The sequence below is a fragment of the Pongo abelii genome, chromosome 21 (genome assembly GCF_028885655.2).
Source record: "Pongo abelii isolate AG06213 chromosome 21, NHGRI_mPonAbe1-v2.0_pri, whole genome shotgun sequence".
Classification (NCBI taxonomy): Eukaryota; Metazoa; Chordata; class Mammalia; order Primates; family Hominidae; genus Pongo; species Pongo abelii.
The window spans coordinates 12,847,319-12,868,780 of NC_072006.2; the positions used below are offsets into that span (position 1 = coordinate 12,847,319).

Genomic DNA, 21,462 nt, shown 5'->3' on the forward strand with positions numbered 1-21,462 from the left:
CCCAAAATGCTGAGATTATAGGCGTGAACCACTGCACCTAGCCAGGACATACTTTAAATTCTTAAAAATTGTAACCATTTCTCATATGTCACAAGATCTAAGAGAATACTATACAGTGTAATGAAGTTCTGAATTTTCTTTCAGATGTTTACAGGTTTTTCTTTTATGCCTTTAATATGTTATTAAAGTTTAAATGTAGAAGGTGGTTTTTTTTTTTAGTGCTAACCTAAATAATTTTATGTACCATTGTAGAAACAAGTTAAAAAGTATATGAAAACTTAGTTATTACTGAATAATTGCCTAGTATTTGTTCATTTAATCTGCTTTTACAGTCCTGGCCTTGAATTCTTCCAGAAGGTATAGTTTTGATTAGTAAAGAATAGCTTGAATATTTTCTTCTATTACCATATTTTACTGATCTTAAGATACATAATTTTGCAAATTTTGACATCCCTGACAGCTAGATACATCTTATAGTTACTGATATGTCATAATTTAATTGGTAGTTAGCTCTTACTTGTACATAAAATGATGTATCTTTAAGTTAATGGATCTTAGAATTGATGAAATATGATAGTACACATTCATAGTATCTACACCTCAATCAACTTTACGAGGAGGATTCTGGGAAGGTGGCAGATAGGAAGCATTTGCCTTCCTGCCTGGACAGCAGTTGCACTGGCAGAATCTGACTGATGGAACTATTTTGGAACTCTGGAATCTAATAAAGGCCTGTGGTTTCCAAGGGAAGGCATAGACAGTAGATTGCGGTTAATACTGGTCAATTTTAGTTCTTAATGCAGTAGCAGCTACCCATCCCCCTTCTCCAGCCACTAGGAAGAAAGCTGTGTGTGTGTTCCTGGAGTGGCTTACACACAGCTTGTAGCATCCAGGGTGGGCAAAAATAAGCCTGGTTTCTAAATACTGGGTATTTGTGCTCTGATCACTGATTACTGCTTCTAATCATAGAGGTGAAAAGAGATGGCAGCCATTGTTGTTATAGCTCCCCTCATTGCAAAAATGGGTAAAGGAATTTAATAGACACTTCTTCAAAGATATTAAAATGGCCAATAAGCACATCAAAAGATGCTCAACATCACTAATCATTAGGGAAATGCAAATCAAATCTATAACACGATACCACCTCATGCCTCTTAGGATGACAATTATCAAAGAAAACAACTGTGGGCGAGAATGTGGAGAAATGGGAACCCTTTTGCAGTGTTGGTGGGAATGTAAAATTGTACAATCATTGTTGGAAAATGGTGTGGTGTTTCCTCAAATAGTTAAAAATATAGTGATCATATGATCTGGCAATTTCACTTCTGGGTATATACTCAAAAGGATTGAAAGCAGGGTCTCAGAGATAACTTGTATATCCATGTTTTTAGCAGCATTATTCACAATAACTGAGATGTGGAAGCAACCGAAGTGCCCATCAGTAGATGAATGGATAAGCAAAATGTGGCATATACATACAGTGGATATCATTCAGTCTTAAAAAGGAAGGACATTCTGGCACATGCTGCAGTGTAGATGAACCTTTTGCACATTATGCTGTGTGAAACAAACCAATCACAAGAAGGACAAACACTGTGTGATTCCACTTATCTGAGATACTTAGGGTAGTGAAAATCACAGATACAGAACGTAGAATGGTGGTTGTCAGCACTTGGCGGGGAGGGTGGAATTGGGAGTTGTTTAACGGATATAGAGTTTCAGTTTTGCCCTGTGAAAAGTGTTCTGAAGGTGGATGGTGGTGGTGATTGTACCATATAAATGTACTTAATACCACTGAACTATACTCTTAAAAATTGTTAAGATAGTAAATGTTATGTATATTTTACCACAATAATAATTTTGGGAGAAAACTATTGAGGCCATTCATAAATACTGTGTTTGTATATGTCCTAGCAACAAATTTATTCCATTCCATACAAATATCTCATTATGTGTTGTGCTGTGATTTAGCTGGCTATATTAGTTTGCTAGTGATGCTGTAACACAAACTGGATGGCTTAAACAACAGAAATGTATTCTAGTTCTAGAGGCTGGAAATCTGAAATCCAGATGTTGATAGGGTTGGTTCCTTTTGAAGGCTGTGAGGGAGAGAGTATTCTATGCCTCTCCCCTAGCTTCTGTTAGCCACAGGCCTTCCTTGGCTTGTAGAGACGTTCTCCCTGTGTCTTCGTGCATCTTCCCTCTCTACACGTCTGTCTCTGTGTCCAAGTTTCCCCTTTGTGTAAGGACACCAGTCATATTGGATTAGTGTTCAACTTAATGACCTCATGATCACTGTTTGCACGTAAGGTCACATTCACAAGTACTGGGACTTCCAACATCTTTTGGGAGGACACGATGAAATCTGTAACACTGGCCGATAATTTTATAAACATTTATGTTGTTTCCAGTTTTTCTGTGTTTAAGTTAGCCTTGTGGGGCATATTCTTGTATATATATCCTTTGTGTTTTTGTGATTAGAAGTAGATTTGTGAGGTCAGAGGATACACACAATTTTGCTGTACATTATGAAAGTAACCTCCAGAAAGTATATGCCCGTTTATGGTCCCACTGACAATGTACAAGTACGCACCTGTTTTCCACACACTAAATAACACACTGGTTTTTAAAATCTTTTGAGTCTTTGTCAATCTTTTTTATTGTTCTTGTTTGTTTGAGATAGGGTTTCACCCTGTCACCCAGGCTGGAGTGCAGTGGCACAATAATGGCTCACTGCAGCCTCGACCTCCCAGGCACAAGTGATCCTCCCACCTCAGCCTCCCAAGTAGCTAGGACCACAGGCACGTGCCATCACACCCAGCTAATTTTTTATTTTTATTTTTTTGTAAAAATGAGGTCTCACTATGTTGCCCAGACTTCTGTTTGTTTATTGCAGTAAAAACAGCGAAAATTTACCATCTTAACTGGTTCTAAGTGTACAGTTCAGTAGTGTTAAGTATGTTCACGTATTTGAATATAGATTCACAGATGGCCAGAACTCTTCTCAGCTTGCAGATCTGAAACTCTATCCCTATTAAATAACTCTCCATTCTCCCCTCCCCACAGCTCTAGGCAGTCACCATTCTACTTTCTGTGTCTATGAATTTGACTACTCTAAATACTTCATATATGTAGAACCACACAGTATTTGTCTTTTTGGGACTGGCTTATTTCACTTAGCATAATGTCCTCAAGGGTTTATCCACATTGCAGTATATGATAGGATTTCCTTTGTTTTTAAGACTGAATAATATTCTATTGTATGTGTTTATGCTACATTTTGTATTAGAGAGGATTTGGAAAGATTAGAAAAAGATAAGAATGTAGGAGAGGTACTTTGGGACCAAAAGCTTGGGGGTTTCATTCTCTCCATCTCAGATAGTGCTTTTTTTGAGACCCAGTTTCATTCTTGTCGCCCGGGCTGGAGTGCAATGGCGCAGTCTTGGCTCACTGCAGCCTCCGCGTCTCGGGTTCAAAGATTCTCCTGCCTCACCCTCCTGAGTAGCTGGGATTACAGGCATGTGTCACCACACCCAGCTAATTTTGTATTTTTAGTAGAGACGGGGGTTTCACCATGTCAGCCAAACTGGTCTCGAACTGCTGACCTCAGGTGATCCACCCACCTCAGCCTCCCAAAGTGCTGGAATTACAGGCGTGAGCCACCGCACCCAGCCTCAGATAGTGCTTATGCCTACTATAGCTTAGCTTATTTGTTTTGTTTATTTTCTGAGTTTTCTATTAATATTATATCTCTGTTCCTCAGAATGCTTTTCCTTTGCCTTCCCAGCAATACCTTCCAACTGTTAGACTTGTGAAAGACTGTCTTTTAGGATTTCTGGCAATTGATTTATGTTTTCAAGGTGGAAATAGAACAGTCGCCTTAAAAGAATTTTCAACGGGGAACCCGGATAGTTGACATTTTGCATGTTTTGTTATTTTGTTGTGCAGTAGGTGCTCTCTGTGTTTGTGGAGTATACCACATAGTTTTGTTAGCACTCTAGTGTATCAAGGCAGATAGGATCAGATTGAGAGATGTGTGCGACTCCTCAGGTAAAATGAGGTATTTACTGGAGCCAGTTATTAACTTCTATCACAAAATGCCCAGCCTTGGAGTTACGCTTTTTGTATGCTTTATTCTTGGGAGCTGTGCTTAATTCACATAACAAAGCAACTTAATTAAAATTAGCCTGTACAATTCCATAATCGTGATGACTGTGATGAGAAGTATTTTACGTGCTTTGTTTGAATTATTTCATTTAATCCTCACAGCAACCCTGTGAGGTAAGTTCTATTATCCTGATTTTACAGATGAACAAACCGATGCTGCTAGAAGTTGGTAGCGCCAGGGTTTGAAGCAGGCGGACTCCAGAGCCTCTCTCCTGCCTCTCGTGCTCTGCTCCTTCAGTAGCTGGAGGTGCCATTGCATGTTGCAGGCCAGGAGTCACAGTATACACAGACTGTCTTTTCTATATAATGAGCAGATTGAAGTGCCAGTCATTTTTAAATTCTTGGACTCTTTAGGAAAAAGACGTCTACCTGGTGGAGCACCGTGGCAGGTTGCCTCAGCGTGGGAAGTCCCATGTACTTCCGTTCAGGTGCTCAGGAATTTGGAGAGCCGGGATGGTGGAAACTTGTTCATAACAAGCCCCCAACGATGAAACCTGAAGGAGAGAAGTTGTCTGCCTCTACTTTGAAAATAAAAGGTACTGTTGTGATAACAGTACAAAAGATGCTAGTCAGACCAGAGCCAAGCAGGTGTGAGCCCAGGAGACGCTCCTGCTTCCACTGGGCATGGCTCACAGGCCTCTCTGGAGCTACTCTGTTAAACACTTCTGTGATGACACTTGTGTGTGTACTAGAAATAAATGCCACATAAAAACATTTTATCACTTCCTAAGCAAGCTATCAGTTTTATAAATTTCTCAGGGTATCTGAAAGGTTCAATGTTTTCCATCTGGTTTTTGTTTCTAAACTTCTCACAAAGGTGAAGAGATGTTTTAAAATTCCCATAATAAATAACATGATGAATTCCCACGTACCTTCCACCTCACTTTGACATTAACTCCTGACAGTCTCATTTTATCTAAATCCTCAGTACTTTTCCCCAGCCTTCCCCATTCTTACAATTGGATTATTTAGAAACAAATCCCAGGAATCAACATTTCATTCCTAAATATCTTAGTATGTATCTCTAAGAGATCAGGATTCTTTCCTTTTTTCAGCCTGACCATAATGCCATTTTCATATTTAAAAAGATGTTAACAGTGACTTCTTACTATCACATATTGATCTGGTTTTATAATCTAAAAAGCTTTTGATGAGCTTTTAAATTTTTATATTTATTTGTTTGCTTGTTTATTTATTTATTTGAGATACAGTCTCACTTTGTTGCCCAGGCTGGAATGCAGTGGTGCAATCTTTGCTCACTGCAACCTCTGCCTCCTAGGTTCAGATGATTCTCGTGCCTCAGCCTCCCAAATAACATGCCACCATGCCCAGCTAATATTTTTGTATTTTTATTAGAGACGGGGTTTTGCCATGTTGGCCAGGCTGGTCTCGAACTCCTGACCTCAGGCGATCCACCTGCCTTGGCCTCACAAAGTGCTGGGATTACAGGGTGAGCCACCGGACCAGGCTGATGAGCTTTTAAAATTTTTTAAATATGATTGGGAAGAAAATCAAATAGTACTTAAGGGTGTAAAGTATGAAAGTTCCCCCTCCTGCCTATTGCCTGCAATTTCACTTCCCAGAGTAACCACTGTTGTCTTTTGTGAATACTTTCAGAAATGATCTCTGCACATTTAAGCATTTTCTTACTTTTTTAAAAAAGTAAAATGGACTCATACTATTATGAGTTTTCCATTTTTGCCACACTTACCAGTATGTCTTGGACATCTTTCCATGACAGTACATGTAGATTTACCCTATTTTATTTCATTACATCCATTATATAATTATGTGATAATTTGTTAAACCATTCTGCTATTGATGGACATTTTGGTTGTTTCTACCATTTTGTTGTTATTTTATTTATTTATTTTTTAATTAAAACATTTCTAAAAAGTAATAGAGATAGGGTCTCGCTATGTTTCCTGGGCTGGTCTTGAACTGTTGGGCTCAAGTGATCCTCCAGCCTCTGCTTCCAAAAGTGCTGGGATTACAGGCATGAGCCATCATGCCTGACCTTTTGTTACTTTAAACAGTGCTACAATTCTACAAATTTGTGTACATGTGAAAATGTGATAAATTCCTGGAGTTTCTACATCAAAGGGCATATTCATTCAAAATTTTAACCAGGATTGCCAAATTATCCTCCAAGAAAGTGTAATAAGGCCAGGCATGTTGGCTCATGCCTGTAATCCCAGTACTTTGGGAGGCTGAGGCAGGTGGATCATCTGAGGTCAGGAGTTTGAGACCAGCCTGGCCAACATGGTGAAGCCCCATCTGTACAAAAATACAAAAATCAGCCGGGCATGATGGCGCATGCCTGTAATCCCAGCTTCTCGGGAGGCTGAGGCAGGAGAATTGTTGAACCCGGGAGGCGGAGGTTGCAGTGAGCCGAGATCACACCACTACATTCCAGCCTGGGCAACAGAGCAAGACCCTGTCTCAAAAAAAAAAAAAATGTGCCCATTGAAATGCCCATGAAAATGCCCATTTCCCCATACATTTACTGAGCTTTATCAAACTTTTTTTTTGCTCACTGCAGCCACCACCTCCCAGGCTCAAAATCCGCCCACCTCAGCCTCCCAAAGTTCTGGGATTAAGAGGCGTGCACCACCACGCCTGGCTAAACTTTTAATGTTTGCCAGTTCCAGTAGGTGAAAGATGGTATTTATTTGTTTAAATTTGCAGTAGAACTTCTTTTTTCTCAAGAGATATCTAAGCCTTTTTTAGTTTAGGGCATTCAATGAACATTTCTCTTTATTGAACATGATATTATTCATAATAATAAATTAGCAAAAGAAACTAAAGTTGAGTAGTTATTTTAAAATTTAGATATGGGTTGAGCAATCCAAGTCTGAAAATCCAAAATCAAAAACACTCCAAAATCTGAAACTTTTTCAGCACCGACGTCACGCTCAAAGGAAATGCGCGTTTGCAGCATTTCGGATTTTGGATTTCTGGGTTTGGGATACTCAGCCAATAAGTATAATGCAAATATTCCAAAAGCCGAAAACATCTGAAATCCAAAACATGCTTGTGCCCAAGCATTTCAGATGAGGGATACTCAGCCTGTATTTATTCTTTCTTAGCAGCCTCAAAACCAACTTTAGATCCCATCATTACTGTTGAGGGACTTAGAAAACGAGCAAGTCGGAATCCTGTGGAATCTGCCATGGAATTAAAAGAGAAAAGGTCTCGAACTCAGGAAGCAAAAGACATTAGAAGAGCCCAGAAGGAGGCCGCTGGCTTTCTTGACAGGAGCACATCTTCTACGCCTGTAAAATTCATAAGCCGAGGCCGCAGGCCAGATGTGATTCTGGAAAAAGGCGAAGTGATTGACTTTTCCTCCTTGAGCTCCTCTGACCGCACTCCGCTGACAAGCCCATCTCCTTCTCCTTCTCTGGATTTCTCTGCCCCTGGTACACCTGCCTCTCATTCTGCCACGCCTAGCTTGCTTTCAGAAGCAGATCTGATTCCAGATGTGATGCCCCCACAAGCCTTGTTTCATGGTAAGACTATTTGCTTTGCTGTTTTATTTTGGGTACGGGCCATGGTATAAATGTACAAGTTTTCACCCCGTGGGCTCTGTGCTCTGCATTTCTTCCTTCCTATGTCTTGATGACACTGTTTTGTACTCTGCACAGATGATGATGAGATGGAAGGCGATGGAGTCATAGACCCAGGGATGGAGTACGTCCCACCCCCTGCTGGATCAGTAGCTTCTGGGCCAGTGGTTGGGGGCAGAAAGAAGGTCAGAGGCCCTGAACAGATAAAGCAGGAGGTAGAGAGTGAGGAGGAAAAACCCGACAGGATGGATATTGACAGTGAAGACACAGATTCAAACACGTCTTTGCAAACAAGGGCTAGAGAAAAGAGGAAGCCTCAGCTGGAGAAGGACACAAAGCCGAAAGAGCCCAAGTATACTCCCGTGAGCATCTACGAGGAAAAGCTGCTGCTCAAGAGGCTGGAAGCTTGTCCCGGTGCTGTTGCCATGACTCCGGAAGCTCGGAGACTGAAACGCAAACTGATTGTCAGACAAGCGAAAAGGGATAGGGGATTACCACTTTTTGACTTGGATCAAGTTGTTAATGCTGCTCTTTTTTTAGTTGATGGGATTTATGGAGCCAAAGAAGGAGGAGTTTCCAGACTTCCAGCTGGACAAGCCACGTACAGAACTACCTGTCAGGACTTCAGAATCCTTGACCGATACCAGGTGAATGCAAGCACTTGCTGTAAAGCTGGTGAGGGCAGGAGTGGAGGTGGGGCAGGCAGCACCAGGCGTTGGACACGGTTATGCTGTGACCTTTTAAATCCTGAGTAATTTGGGAAGAGAAAAGTAAAGTGCAAGGGAAAAAAATACAAAAATCGCTGGGCTTTATTTTTCAGAATTGTTCATTATAAGTACACCTGAATACATGTGAGTTTTTCTTTTCCTTTGGGCATTCAAACATAACCTATAAGTTTTCTTCATCTGTCTCTCTCTGTCTCTCTCTCTCTCAGGATAGCTATACATGGTTTGTGTTGTAGCTTTGACAGATTTGTTGAGGCCATGACAGTGTCTCTGACACTGTGCTGCAGAGGATCTGAAGGTATGTAGATGTCTGCGTAGGACAACATGAAGAAATAGCAGCCAAGGGATCAGTGTGGTATCGGTGTTGCTCAAAGGATGGTCTGTGGAACCCAAATTTTGTGGATGCTTCTGGGAACAATTAATTCCACTTAGAACTACCTGCATATACTCTCCCACTGGGAGGAACAAGAGGCCTTATTTCCCTGTGTCTTTTCTAGCACTTGACACTAACCAGCCTTTAAGTTTTGCTAATTGGCTGGCTGTAAAGTGAAATCTTGTTTTTTATTTACATTTCTTTGGTTACAGGTGAGGTTAAATTTCCTGGTTGTTTCTTTGTGAATTGCCTGTTTGGAGTCTGCATGTTTTTCTCTCTTCTTCTCTGGAAGCTAGTGGGATCTGCTCTTCATTGCTGGTGTTCTGGTATTATTCAGTGATGTGCCATATGTAGGGCTTATGTCTTTCCTTGTGCTGGACATGTGGTGTGTGGGCCCTTTCAATTTGAAACTTTCTTTCCTGAGTATGGAAAAGTCTTGATTTCCTATCTTCTATTTTTTCTGTTCTGTCATTTTAGAACTCCCCATTATTTGGATATTGGACCCTGTAGATAAAAAGTTGGCAAACTTTATCTGTAAAGAAATAAGTATTTCTGCCAGATAGTAATTATTTTAGGCTTTGCCGGCCACAAAATCTCATTCAGAACTCCTCAACTCTGCTGTTGTGATTGGAGAGCCCTAGTGAATGAGTGTGGCTGTGTTCCAGTAAAACTTTATCTACTAAAATGGGCAGTGGGCTGGATTTAGCCTGGGGGCTATAGTTTACCAAGATCCCTACTCCAGATAGATCCTTTCTTTTTTCTCCTAATTCCCATCTTTCCTGGGAAGCACAGTATTAACTGGCCTGCATACCAGGAGCCAAGTCGGGAGGGCCCAGGTGCCCATCGTTTAGGAGGTAAACTGACTCTCCCTGTCTTCGGTACAGTACTCCCACCCTTGGCTTCCTGTGTCCAGAATCTCCCTCTTGAGCCTCTCCAGTCTTCTGCCTGTGGAGGGAAAGATCATTTCCTAGATGCGGGTAGTATAATTACTATAGGGGTATAATTGGAGGCTTTAACCTCTTAAAGAGCCTCTCAGTCCATAGTCATACCCCCCAGGCTCTAAGCCTGATGCCTTAGGTGACTGCACTTCCCTGAGGCTGTGTTTTGTAAATCACCCTGCTTAGCTTCACCACTGGCTTAGGTATTGGCTTTCTTTGGTCTGTTAAGTCATTTGCTGCTTGTTCATATGCTTTTGTTAGTCATCTATTCACTTGTTCTTTTTTTTTTTTGAGACATGGTCTCTGTCACGCAGGTTGGAATGTAGTAGCACAACCACAGCTCATTGCAGCCCTGAACTCTCAGGCTCAAGCAATCCTCCCACCTCAGCTTCCCAAGTAGCTGGTACTACAGGCACACACTACCACACTCAGCTAATTTTTTTTTTTAATTTTTATTTTTAGTAGAGACAGGGTCTTACTATCTTGCCCAGACTGGTCTCGAACTCCTGGGCTCAAGTGATCACCTCAGCCTCCCAAAGTGCTGGGATTACAGGCATGAGCCACTGCGCCTGGCCAATATTCACCTGTTCTTTGTTCTTATTCATGTGGGCCTGTCTGTTTAGTGCCTATACTTAATTTTTAAATTGTAAGATGTGTCATACAGATAGAAGGCAGCATAGAAATATGGTATAGTTTAGATATTAATAAAATAAATACCCATATATTCATCTCCTGGATAAAGAGTGTTGTAAACACCTTAGAAGTTTCCTGTGTACTTTCTGTTCCCTTCAGAGGAAGCCACTTTGACTTACAGTGTTAATTATTCTTTTGCTTTTTAAATGTATATGTCTCTAAATGATATACTTTTCGTTTAAAAAAATACTGAGTAGCAAGCATAAATCTAGCTGTGTAAGGAAATTGCCACTATTAGATGAAGTTTCCTGGAGAAGATAAGCTAAATAGTCATTCTGGGTCATTGTTGTGGACTGAATTGTGTCCCCCTAAAGCATATGTTGAAGTCCCAACCCTGGTACCTATGAATGCACCTTATCTGGAAATAGGCCCTTTGCAGATATAATTAGCCAAGACCACCAAGGATTGCCGGCAGCACCAGGAGCTAAGAGAAGGGCACAGAACAAATTCTCCCCTAGTGCGTACCCCAGAGAGCATAGCCCTGCCCACACTGTGACTTCTGACATTTGGCCTCTAGAACTGTGAGACAATAAATTCCTGTTGTTTTAAGCCACCCAGTTTGTGGTGCTTTGTTCCTACAGCCCTGGGAAACTAATACTTACAGTGATGTTCTGGCTTCAGCTTCCATGAACCCCTTCTGGGGAAGTCACTGGCCAAGGTCACTAGGGAGTCCTGGGAAACGAGGCTCACCATAGTGTATGCATCAGCCAGGGCTGTGATGTATACCAGAGATGCGGCAGAAATCTGGGCAGAGGAAGTGGGATCCTCTGTATTTCCTGCCTGAGCTGACAGCTTCCTTCCAGCTTGCAGAAGGTCAAAGCAGTTATTTGTGGAGTGAGCATCATCAGCTGGTCCTTGGGGTGGGCATGGGTGGTGTACAGGAGGCTCACCCGTACGTGGTGAAGACAAGCTGAGCGTAGATAAGATTCTGGGCCACAACGCCATAGGTTTAAAAGATGGTCAGTGGCAGCAAGGACTTAAGGATGATAGCCTCAGTATGTGTTAGAAATACCAAAATTGTTAGAAATAGATAATCAGTGCTGTGAAGAAAAGTCAGCACAGAGACAAAAGGTATCTCAGCAAGGCCATCTTTACTTTCTGTAGAAAGGGTGCTCAATCACAGATGGAACAAAGGTGAGAGCACACTTGAACACAGGAAAAGCAGACATATTTATCCCTTACGCACTTGGGTCGTCCTTACTGCTGTGTCCTGCATCCACTGGCTGGAGCGGGACCTCACAGTCTTAAACTGATACCCGATTTGCTAATAGCCTAAAACTTTCCTAAATAGATAAGTGCAGGGAAGAACAAAGAAGTTGCTTACAAAAGGTTTAAGGAAGCAATAACATTTCCAAATAAGGAAGGGGCATAGACTGTGGGCTGGAACGTGCCTGTGAGCGTGTCCAACGGTTACATAGGGTAGGGCTTAACAAAGAGTTATTAGCACAAGGCAAGGAGGCTTGAAGAAAGTTAGTCTTTAAAAGAAACTATTATTTCTAACACTTATGATTTATTCTTTAACAAGAAGGAAAACTTTGAAGAGGAAACTTTCTACTTTCTACAGTATGTTTGCCTCTTGGGTCACACTTGTTCACCCTTTGTTGTGAAACTCAGCAGGGGTGCTGGGATCTCCCCTCTCTGGAGATTATTTTGCCTTCCTCTGTATTTGATCTCCTGTTTCCTGTGGCCCATCTTTACCTTGTTATAGGTTTATTCCCTTGTTCTTAATGGCTTCCTGAGAAAAGCTGCATGGGAAGTAAAATTTGAGACCAACATACTGAAAAGACCAGGCGAGGTTGAACCTGGAATTCCATACACAGCCACATTGTCTAGGTGAGACCTCTGTTGAGGACCACTGCACTTCCTTTAGGTCTTTTCTTTGAATCTAGTCAGAGTCCCGGGAGAATAATCTTCTGGGCTCAGGATGCTGGTTGCCAAGTTGGGGAAGAGGGACCTTAGCATTCAGCTTGTCAGGTACTCACACCTCAGCCCTCCATCTGGATCCCCTGTTAGTTCTCTAGAGATCAGACCTCCTGGCTTCTCGGGGAGGGCAGCCACCCAACAAGAGGGAGTGGAAGGATCTGGGGATCATACTGCTTTCCACATGGTGTTTGCCTGCTCCTTATTTTATTGTCCCATTTGGTCCCAGTTCCAGAGGAATCTGCTGCTGCTGCCTGGATTTTAGCGGGTTCTGTAGTATAGATTGGGTTAGTTCTCATTTAGCTTACCCAAAGCCACTTTGGGATTTTGGTGTTAAATCAGTTACTATTTGTCCATCTGTTTACCAGTTACTGTTCTAATTAAGTCAGCTTCTGTAGTTTTAGTGGGATTTCGGGAAGTAGTAAAGATTTATATGCTTGTGTTTTAACCCAGTCTTAACTTGGAATTTTAGTATAAATTTTAATGTATTTACACAGGGAGTGGCTGTAAATGCATTTATTCAATCCATACTCATATTTATTCTTTGAATGTATTCGTAGCTATAAATTTCTCAATAAGTGCTGCTTTAGCTGTGATTCTTGACTTTTGAAATGATGTGATTTTATTTCCAATCAGTACTTGGCATTTTGTTATTTTTGTCATTATTTCCTCTTTAACCCAAAGGTTATTTAGTTCTGTTTTTTGGTTTTCAGATATATGAGAATTTTAAGCTATGTTTTGGTAATTGATGTGATTTCTAATGTTGTATTATGATCAGAGAAAATAGTTTATGTGATGTTTATTCTTACCATAAAGAAAGTTATACATTCTATTTTTATTCTTTTTACAGGTCCTAACTTAAGATACATTTATTTTTCCTTATTCTTTTTTTAATATCATGTGGTTGTCCCCCCAAACAAAAAAGTACATTTTCATGCACTCATCTCTTTTTTCTTTTGTATTGCTTATTTAAATGACATAAATCTTTACTAAATTATTCACTCATCCTATTGTTTCTTTCTAGGTTAATTTCTTGCTGGACTGCTTTCTCTAATAGTTCTTTAAAAATATGGGCTTTTTGAGGTTAATTTTGAAAACTTATACGACTAAGAATATCTTCATTTCACTTTTTCATTTAAATGATAGCAGTCATATAAAATTGTTATTTTAGTTTTTTCCATTGATATTTTGAAATTATGACTTCATTATCATCTTACATACAGTGTCACTCCTGAGAACCCCGGTATTGATAAGAAATAGAAATTTTTGACTGGGCTCAGTGGCTCATGCCTGTAATCCCAGCACTTTGGGAGGCCAAGGCAGGCAGATCACTTGAGGCCAGGAATTTGAGACCAGCCTGGACAATATGGTGAAACCCCATCTCTACTAAAAATAAAAAAATTAGCCAGGCCTGGTGGCGCATGCCTATAATCCCAGCTGCTTGGGAGGCTGAGGCTTGAGAATCACTTGAACCGGGGAGGCGGAGGTTACAGTGAGCTGAGATCATGCCACTGCACTCCAGCCTGGGTGATTGGGTGAGACTCTCTCTCAAAAAAAAAAAAAATTTTTTTGTTTCTTATCAATTAAGTGGCCTCCTTGTTTTATTCTCCCATCTTGTAAAACTTTCAGAATTTTCTTTGTTTTTTATCTTTAGTTAGTGCATGTTAAGTGTCTTTTATTTTCTCTTTTTAAAGCTTTGTTTTCTTTTTTCTATTTTTTTATTTTCCAGCACATCCAAAACACAGAAATTGTGTTTGTTCTCATTTGTCTTACTTGACAACTCTGTTCTTTTGGTCAGAGGTATTTTATATGCTTCTTGGCATTTATTCTGCTTGGTGTTCGCTGAGCTTCCTGAATGTGTGGTTTGGTGTCTGACATTAAATTGGGGATATTCTCAGTCATTATTGCTTCAAATATTTCTTCTATTCCTTTCTGTCTTCTGGTATTCCCATTGTGTGGTTATTACACCTTTTGTAGTTTTCCACAGTTCTCGGATAGTCTGTTTTGTTCTTTTTTTCATCTTTTTTGTCTTTGCTTTTCAGTTTTGGAAGTTTTTCCTGACAGATCCTCAAGTTCAGAGATTCTTTACTCAGCCATGTCCAGTCTACAAATAAGCCCATCATCAAAGGCAACCTTTATATTGGTTACAGTGTTTTTTATCTCCAGCATTTCTTTTTGATTCATTTTCAGAGTTTTCATCTCTTTAATTGCCCATCTGTTCTTGCATATTGTGTACTTTGTCCATTAAGCCCTTAACATATTAAACATATTATAGGCATACCTTGTTTTATTCACATTGCTGTATTGCACTTCACAGATACTGCATTTTGTACAAATGGAAGGTTTGTGACAATCTTATGTCGAGCAAGTCTGTTGGCACCATTTTTCTAGTAGTGTGTGCTTACTTTCTGTCTCTGTGTCTCACGTTTTGGTAGTTTTTGCATTACTTCCAACATTATTATTATATCTTTAATGGTGGTCTGTGATCAGTGATCTTTGATGTTACTATTGTAATTGTTTTGGAGCACCATGAACCACACCCATATGAGACAATGAACTTAATTGGTAAATGTGTGTTTTCTGACTGTTGCACTAACCAGCTGTTCCCCATGTTTCTCCCTCTCCTTGGGGCTCCCTGTTCCCTGAGACAACAATATTGGAATTAGGTCAGTTAACCCTACAATGGCCTTTAAGTGTTCAAGTAAAAGGAAGAGTTATACTTCTCTCACTTTAAATAAAAAACTAGAAATGATTAAGTTTAGTGAGGAAAGCATTTCAAAAGCAGAGATTGTCCGAAAGCTAGGCCTCTTGTGCCAAACAATTAGCCAAGGTGTGAATGCAAAGGAAAAGTTCTTGAAGGTCATTAAAGGTGCTACTCCAGTGAGTGCACGACTGATAAAAAATCGAAGTAGCCTTATTGCTGATATGGAGAAAGTTTGAGTGGTCTGGATAGAAGATCAAACCAGTCACAGTATTCCCTTAAGCCAAAGCCTAATCCAGAGTAAGGCCTTAACTTTTGAATTCTGTAAAGGCTTGGAGAAGGGAGGAAGCTACAGAAGAAAAGTTGGAAGCTATCAGAGGTTGGTTCATGAGGTTTAGGAAAGAAGTCGGCTCTATAACACAAAAGAGTGCAAGTTAAAGCAGCATTTGCTAATGTAGAAGCAGCTACATGTTATCTAGAAGACCTAGCTAAGATCATTGATGGAAGTGGCTACACTAAGCAAGATGTTCACTGTAGATGAAACAGCCTTCTATTTGAAGAAGATGCCACCTAGGACTTTCATAGTTAGAGAGAAGTCAGTGCCTAGCTTCAGAGCTTCAAAGGGCAAGCCAACTGTCTTGTTAGGGGCTAATGCAACTGGTGACTTTCAGTTGGAGCCAATGATCATTTACTCTTCCAAAAATCTTAGGGCCCTTATAAATTATCCTGAATCTACCCTGGCTGTGCTCTATAAATATAGCAGCAAAGCTTGGATGACAGCATATCTGTTTACAGCATGGTTTACTGAATATTCTAAGCCCACCATTGAAAGCTGCTACTCAGAGAAAAAGATTATTTTCTTTTTTTTTTTTTTCTTTTTTTTGAGACGGAGTCTCGCTCTGTCGCCCAGGCTGGAGTGCAGTGGTGCAATCTCCGCTCCCTGCAAGCTCCACCTCCCGGGTTCACACCATTCTCCTGCCTCAGCCTCCTGAGTAGCTGGGACTACAGGTGCCCGCCACCATGCCCAGCTTATTTTTTGTATTTTTTTTAGTAGAGACGGGATTTCACCATTTTAGCCAGGAGGGCCTCGATCTCCTGACCTCGTGATCCGCCCGCCTCGGCCTCCCAAAGTGCTGGGATTACAGGCGTGAGCCACCGCGCCCAGCCTGAAAAAGATTATTTTCAAACAGTTACTGCTCATTGACAATGTACCTGGTCACCCAAGAGTTCTGATGGAGAGGTATAAGATTAGTATTATTTTCATGCCTGCTAAAACAACATCCATTCTGTAACCCGTGGATCAAGGAGTAATTTTGACTTTCAAGTCTTACCATTTAAGACTTTTTTTAAGGCTATTGCTATCATAGATAGTGATTCCTCTGATGGATCTGGGCAAAGACATTGAAAACCTTCTGGAAAGGATTCACCATTCTAGGTGCCATTAAGAACATTTGTGATTCATGGGAGGAATCAAAATTTCAACATTTACAGGAGTTTGGAAAAAGTTGATTCCAAGCCTCATGGATGACTTTTGAGGGGTTCAAGACTTCAGTGCAAGAAGTCACTGTGGATGTGGAAAGAGCAAGAGAACTAGAATTAGAAGTGGAGCCTGAAGATGTGACCGATAAATGTCATGATAAAACTTGAATGGATAAGGGTTGCTTCTTATGGATGAGCAAAGAAAGTGGTTTTTTGAGATGCTATCTACTCCTGCTAAAGATGCTATGAACATTGTTGAAATCTCACAACAAAAGATTTAGAATATTGCATAAACTTAGTTGATAAGTTAGTGGCACAGTTTGACTCAGATTTTGAAAGAAGTTATGTTGTGGGTGAAATGCTATCAAATATCATCACATGGCCAGGCGCAGTGGCTCACGCCTGTAATCCCAGCACTTTGGGAGGCCGAGGCGGGCGGATCACGTGAGGTCAGGAGTTTGAGACCAGCCTGGCCAACATAGTGAAACCTTGTGTCTACTGAAAATACAAAAATTAGCCAGGCGTGGTGGTGTACACCTGTAGTCCCAGCTACTTGGGAGGCTGAGGCAGGAGAATCGCTTGAACCTGGAAGGTGGAGGTTTCAGTTAGCTGAGATCATACCCCTGCACTCCAGCCTGGGCAACAGTGCAAGACTCTGTCTCAAAAAAAACCAATATCTTTTGTGAAAGGAAGAGCAGGTCAATGTGGCATGCTTCATTGTTGTCTTATTTTAAGAAATTACCCCAGCCATCCCAACCTTCAGCAGCCACCACCGCCCTGATCAGTTGGCGACCATCAATATTGAGGTAAGAGCCTCTACCAATAAAATGATTGACTCACTGAAGGCTCAGATGATCACTGGCATTTTTTAACAATAAAGTGTTTAAGTCATACATTATTTTCTTAGACATAATGCTGTTATTGCACACAACAACAATACAGTGTCAACTTTTTTTTTTTTTAATTTGAGACAGAGTCTCACTCTGTCACCCAGGCTGGAGTGCAGTGGTGCAGTCGCGGCTCACTGCAGCCTCCACCTCCTGGGTTCAAGCGATTCTTCTGCCTCAGCCTCCTGAGTAGCTGGGACTAAAGGTGGGCGCCACCACGCCCAGCTAATTTTTGTATTTTTAGTAGAGATGGGATTTCACCATATTGGCCAGGCTGGTCTTGAACTCCTCACCTCATGATCCGCCCGCCTCAGCCTCCCAAAGTGCTGGAATTATAGGTGTGAGCCACTACGCCTGGCCACCTTTTTCTTTTTCTTTTTTTTTTTTTTTTGAGACAGTGTCTCACTGTCACCCAGGCTGGAGTGTAGTGGCACAATCATGGCTCACTGTAGCTGTCAGTTGACTTCCTGGGCTCTTGCAGTCCTCCCACTTCAGCCTCCCAATGTGCTGGTATTACAGGCATAAGCCACCACGCCCAGCCTTAAACATAATTTTTATATGCACTGGGACACCAAAAACTTGTGCAGCTTGCTTTATTATGACATTCACTTTATTGCAGTGGTCTGGCACTGATCCTGCAATGTCTCTGAGGTGTGCCTGTATTTTAAATTCCCAGTCCAGTAGTTGTAACATCTTTGCCATATCTCAGTCTGGTTCTGATGTTTGTTCTGTTTCTTCAAGCTGTGTTTTTTTGCCTTTATACCTTGTAATTTTTTGTTGAAAGCCAAAGATGATGTTCTGGGTAAGAGAAGCCATGATAAGTAGGCTGTTGGAAATGGGGGAGGTGTGGGCAGGGAAAGCCCTCTATAGCTCTGTGAGTAGTTCTCAGTCTTTTTTGAGCCTGTGCTCTGGGCTGTGGACTAAAAGTGCTTCTCAGTTTTCTCTCCGGTCAGCTGGGACAGGATGGCTAGAGGGTATGAAGTTAGGTATTTCTTTTCCCCCAGGTGAGTTAGGCTCTGATTAAATCCCAATAGGTTAGGCTCTGATAAAAATAACTTCTCCTGAGGGCAGGTGTTACTAAGAACACAATGCTGTGTTTTATTTTAAGATGGTTCCTTTTCCCCTCCTCCATCTGGAATCAAGAGGGGAGTTTTCTTTGATATTCACTGTGAGAAACCTGGTCCAACTTCTGGAGGTAAACATTGTGGAGTGGAGTTTTTATCCTTAGACTTGTCCACATTGAGCCTTCAGCAATTTTCAGTTCTTCAGGGCTCTCCCGCCTTGATGCTGGCTCCCACAGAGGCTCTGCTCCTGTGTGCTGTGATTCTTTCTCTCCAAATTTGAGGGCAGTGGTTTGCCTTGTTATCTCATGCCTTTTACGGATCTACAAGAGTTCTTGATTTTTCACTTTGTTCAGTGGTTTACTTGTTAGACTGGAGGAATGACTTCTAAGCTTCTTGCCTGCCAGACTGGAAACCAGAAGTCCTTGGATATGCTGCTGTTATCTAGGAAATTCCCCATTATTGCTTCTTTAAATATGTTCCTCCCTTATCTTTTCCTCTTCTGGACTCTGAATATGGATGTTAACAGCATTACTTCTTTTTTTTTTTTTTTTTTTTGTCTTTTCTTTTCTTTTGCTTTTTAAACGAAATCCTTAACCAGTCCCTGACATCATTTGTTGAGTTATTTCAGTGATCATGTGTTTAATATCTGGTAATGAATAAGAGATGCTTCATAACTACTCATTCCTGCTTCCAGGCTCCTCCATTACCTTGGAGGCTGTTTCTTACGCTTTTTCTACCTTAACAGCTTTATTAACATACAGTTCATATACCTTACAATTCACCTATTTAAAGTGTACAGTTGACGGGTTCCTAATATATTCACAAAGTTGAACCATAATCAATTTTAGAACATTTTGTTAACCCAGAAAGAAGCCCTGAACCCTTTAGCTGTTACTTCCCAAAACTCCCTATTCCTACTGCCCATGAATTGACTTTCTGCCCTGTAGATTTACGTACTCTTGACATTTCACATAAATGGAGTCATATAATATGCGGCCTTTGGTGAACACTTTCTTTCAGTTAGCATAATGTTTTCAACATTCATCCATATTGTAACATATATTAGTATTCCTAAATATGGCTTAATATTCCATTGTATGGATAGACCACATTTGGTTTATCCATTCATCAGTTGATGGACTTTTGGGTTGTTTCTACCTTTTGACTATGAACATAAATACTGCTTTGAACATATGATACAAGTTTTTGTGTAGACACACGTTTTTATTTCTCTGGATGTAGATCTAGGAGTGGAATTGCTGGGTCAAATGTAACTCTATGTTTAACTTTTTGAAGAATTGCTAGACTGTCTTCCAAAGTGGCTGTGCCGTTTTACATTCCCACCAAGCAGGGTATGAAGATTCTGATTTCTCCACACATCCTTGCCATATTGTTGTTGTCTGTCTTTTTTATTATAGCCATCCTACTGAGTATGAAGTGTAGTATCTCATTGCAGTTTTGATTTGCATTTCTTTGATGACTATTATACTTTAAAATTCTTGTCTGTTTGGTAAATTAAGTGTACCTTTTCCTGTAATAGCTTGTTTAGTTTGTTATCCTTTTGTTTTCTTGCATTTTTTTTTTTTTTTTTTTTTTGAGGTAGATTTTTACTGTTGTTGCCCAGGCTGGAGTATAGTGATGCGATCTCGGCTCACTGCAACCTCTGCCTCCTGGGTTCAAGCAGTTCTCCTGCCTCAGCCACCCAAGTAGCTGGGATTACAGGCGCCTGCCACCACACCCAGCTAATTTTTGTATTTTTATTAGAGATATGGGTTTCATCATGTTGGCCAGGCTGGTCTCGAACTCCTGACCTCAGGTGATCCACCCACCTCGGCCTCCCAGAGCGTTGGGATTACAGGCATGAGCCACCGCGCCCGGCGATTTTCTTGCACTTTTTATTTACGGGTCTTGATTTTTTTTTTTCCCCTGTGAGCTCATACCCGCTTAGTGTTTTCAGCTACCTTTGCTGGCAGTTTACACCTGGGGAAGAGAGCAAAAGCCTGGTTCCTAGCTTTTGACCATGTCAGCAAGGTTAGCAAAATGGGAGGTTCTGGGCAAAACCATTTCTCATCCTCTCTTTTTCCCACAATCAGCCAGCCTCTTCTCTCGGGGAACCTCTCAGGACCTCTCACCCAGGTGCTGCTTTTGATCTCCCTCTGGTGTTGCTTCCTAGGACTGTAGGATGCTCAGGGGCTGCCCAGAGTGGTGTCCACCCTCACCCAGGAAGGCTCTAGTGCCGCTCTGGCGTTACCTTCCAGCCAATACGTGGCTGGCAAAGTTGATTGGCAGCGATCTACCTCTCCCAGAGAAGTGCTCAGGGGAGGAGATGGCTTAAACAAGCAGCCCCTGACCCATCTGCGGGGCAGAGCCTTTTTCTGCCCTCTCTACTCTGCTGCCTTACTCGTACCCAGCCACCCATCGCCTCCCCGGGCTTTCTCCCAGCCTTGTGTTTTGCCTTCCCTCTCATGTCCGTAGCATCTCTCAGATGGGCTTGGAAAGGGACCAAGCAGCCCACCTAGCTCTCCATTTTGTTTTGAACTAGAAGTTTAAAGAAACTCATTTAACATTTTTTCTCACTTATTTGACCTTGGGATGCTTTTTTTCCCACACTTTACCATTCAGCAAATGTAAGTCAAGTACATAACATACACTGAGAGCCGTAATATGGCTCAAACCTGTAATCCCAGCACTTTGGGAGGCCAAGGCAGGCAGATCACTTGAGCTTAGGAGTTTGAGACCAGCCTGGGCAACATGAGGAAACCTCGTCTCTACCAAAAAAATACAAAAATTAGCCAGGTGTGGTGACATGTGCTACTCAGGAGGCTGAGGTGGGAGAATCGCTTGAGCTAGGAGGTCAAGGCTGTAGTGAGCCATGATCATGCCACTGCACTCCAGCATGGGCAACTGAGTGAGACTGTCTCAAAAAAAAAAAAAAAAAAAAAAAAAGCC

The 21,462-nt window shown here is 41.3% G+C and overlaps 1 protein-coding gene across 2 annotated transcripts in view; it reads left to right on the forward strand.

Annotated features, from left to right (window-relative positions):
* KAT14 (lysine acetyltransferase 14) overlaps positions 1 to 21,462 on the forward strand; it is a 45,160-nt gene that overhangs the window by 11,998 nt on the left and 11,700 nt on the right. The window contains exons 4-6 of one of the 2 annotated variants that reach the window (XM_009233339.4): positions 4,522 to 4,703; positions 7,257 to 7,676; positions 7,812 to 8,380. In XM_009233339.4, coding sequence (XP_009231614.4) covers positions 4,522 to 4,703; positions 7,257 to 7,676; positions 7,812 to 8,380 — 1,171 coding nt within the window. The remainder of the gene's footprint in view (positions 1 to 4,521; positions 4,704 to 7,256; positions 7,677 to 7,811; positions 8,381 to 21,462) is intronic. The other variant, XM_054541613.2, reaches the window with a different exon arrangement.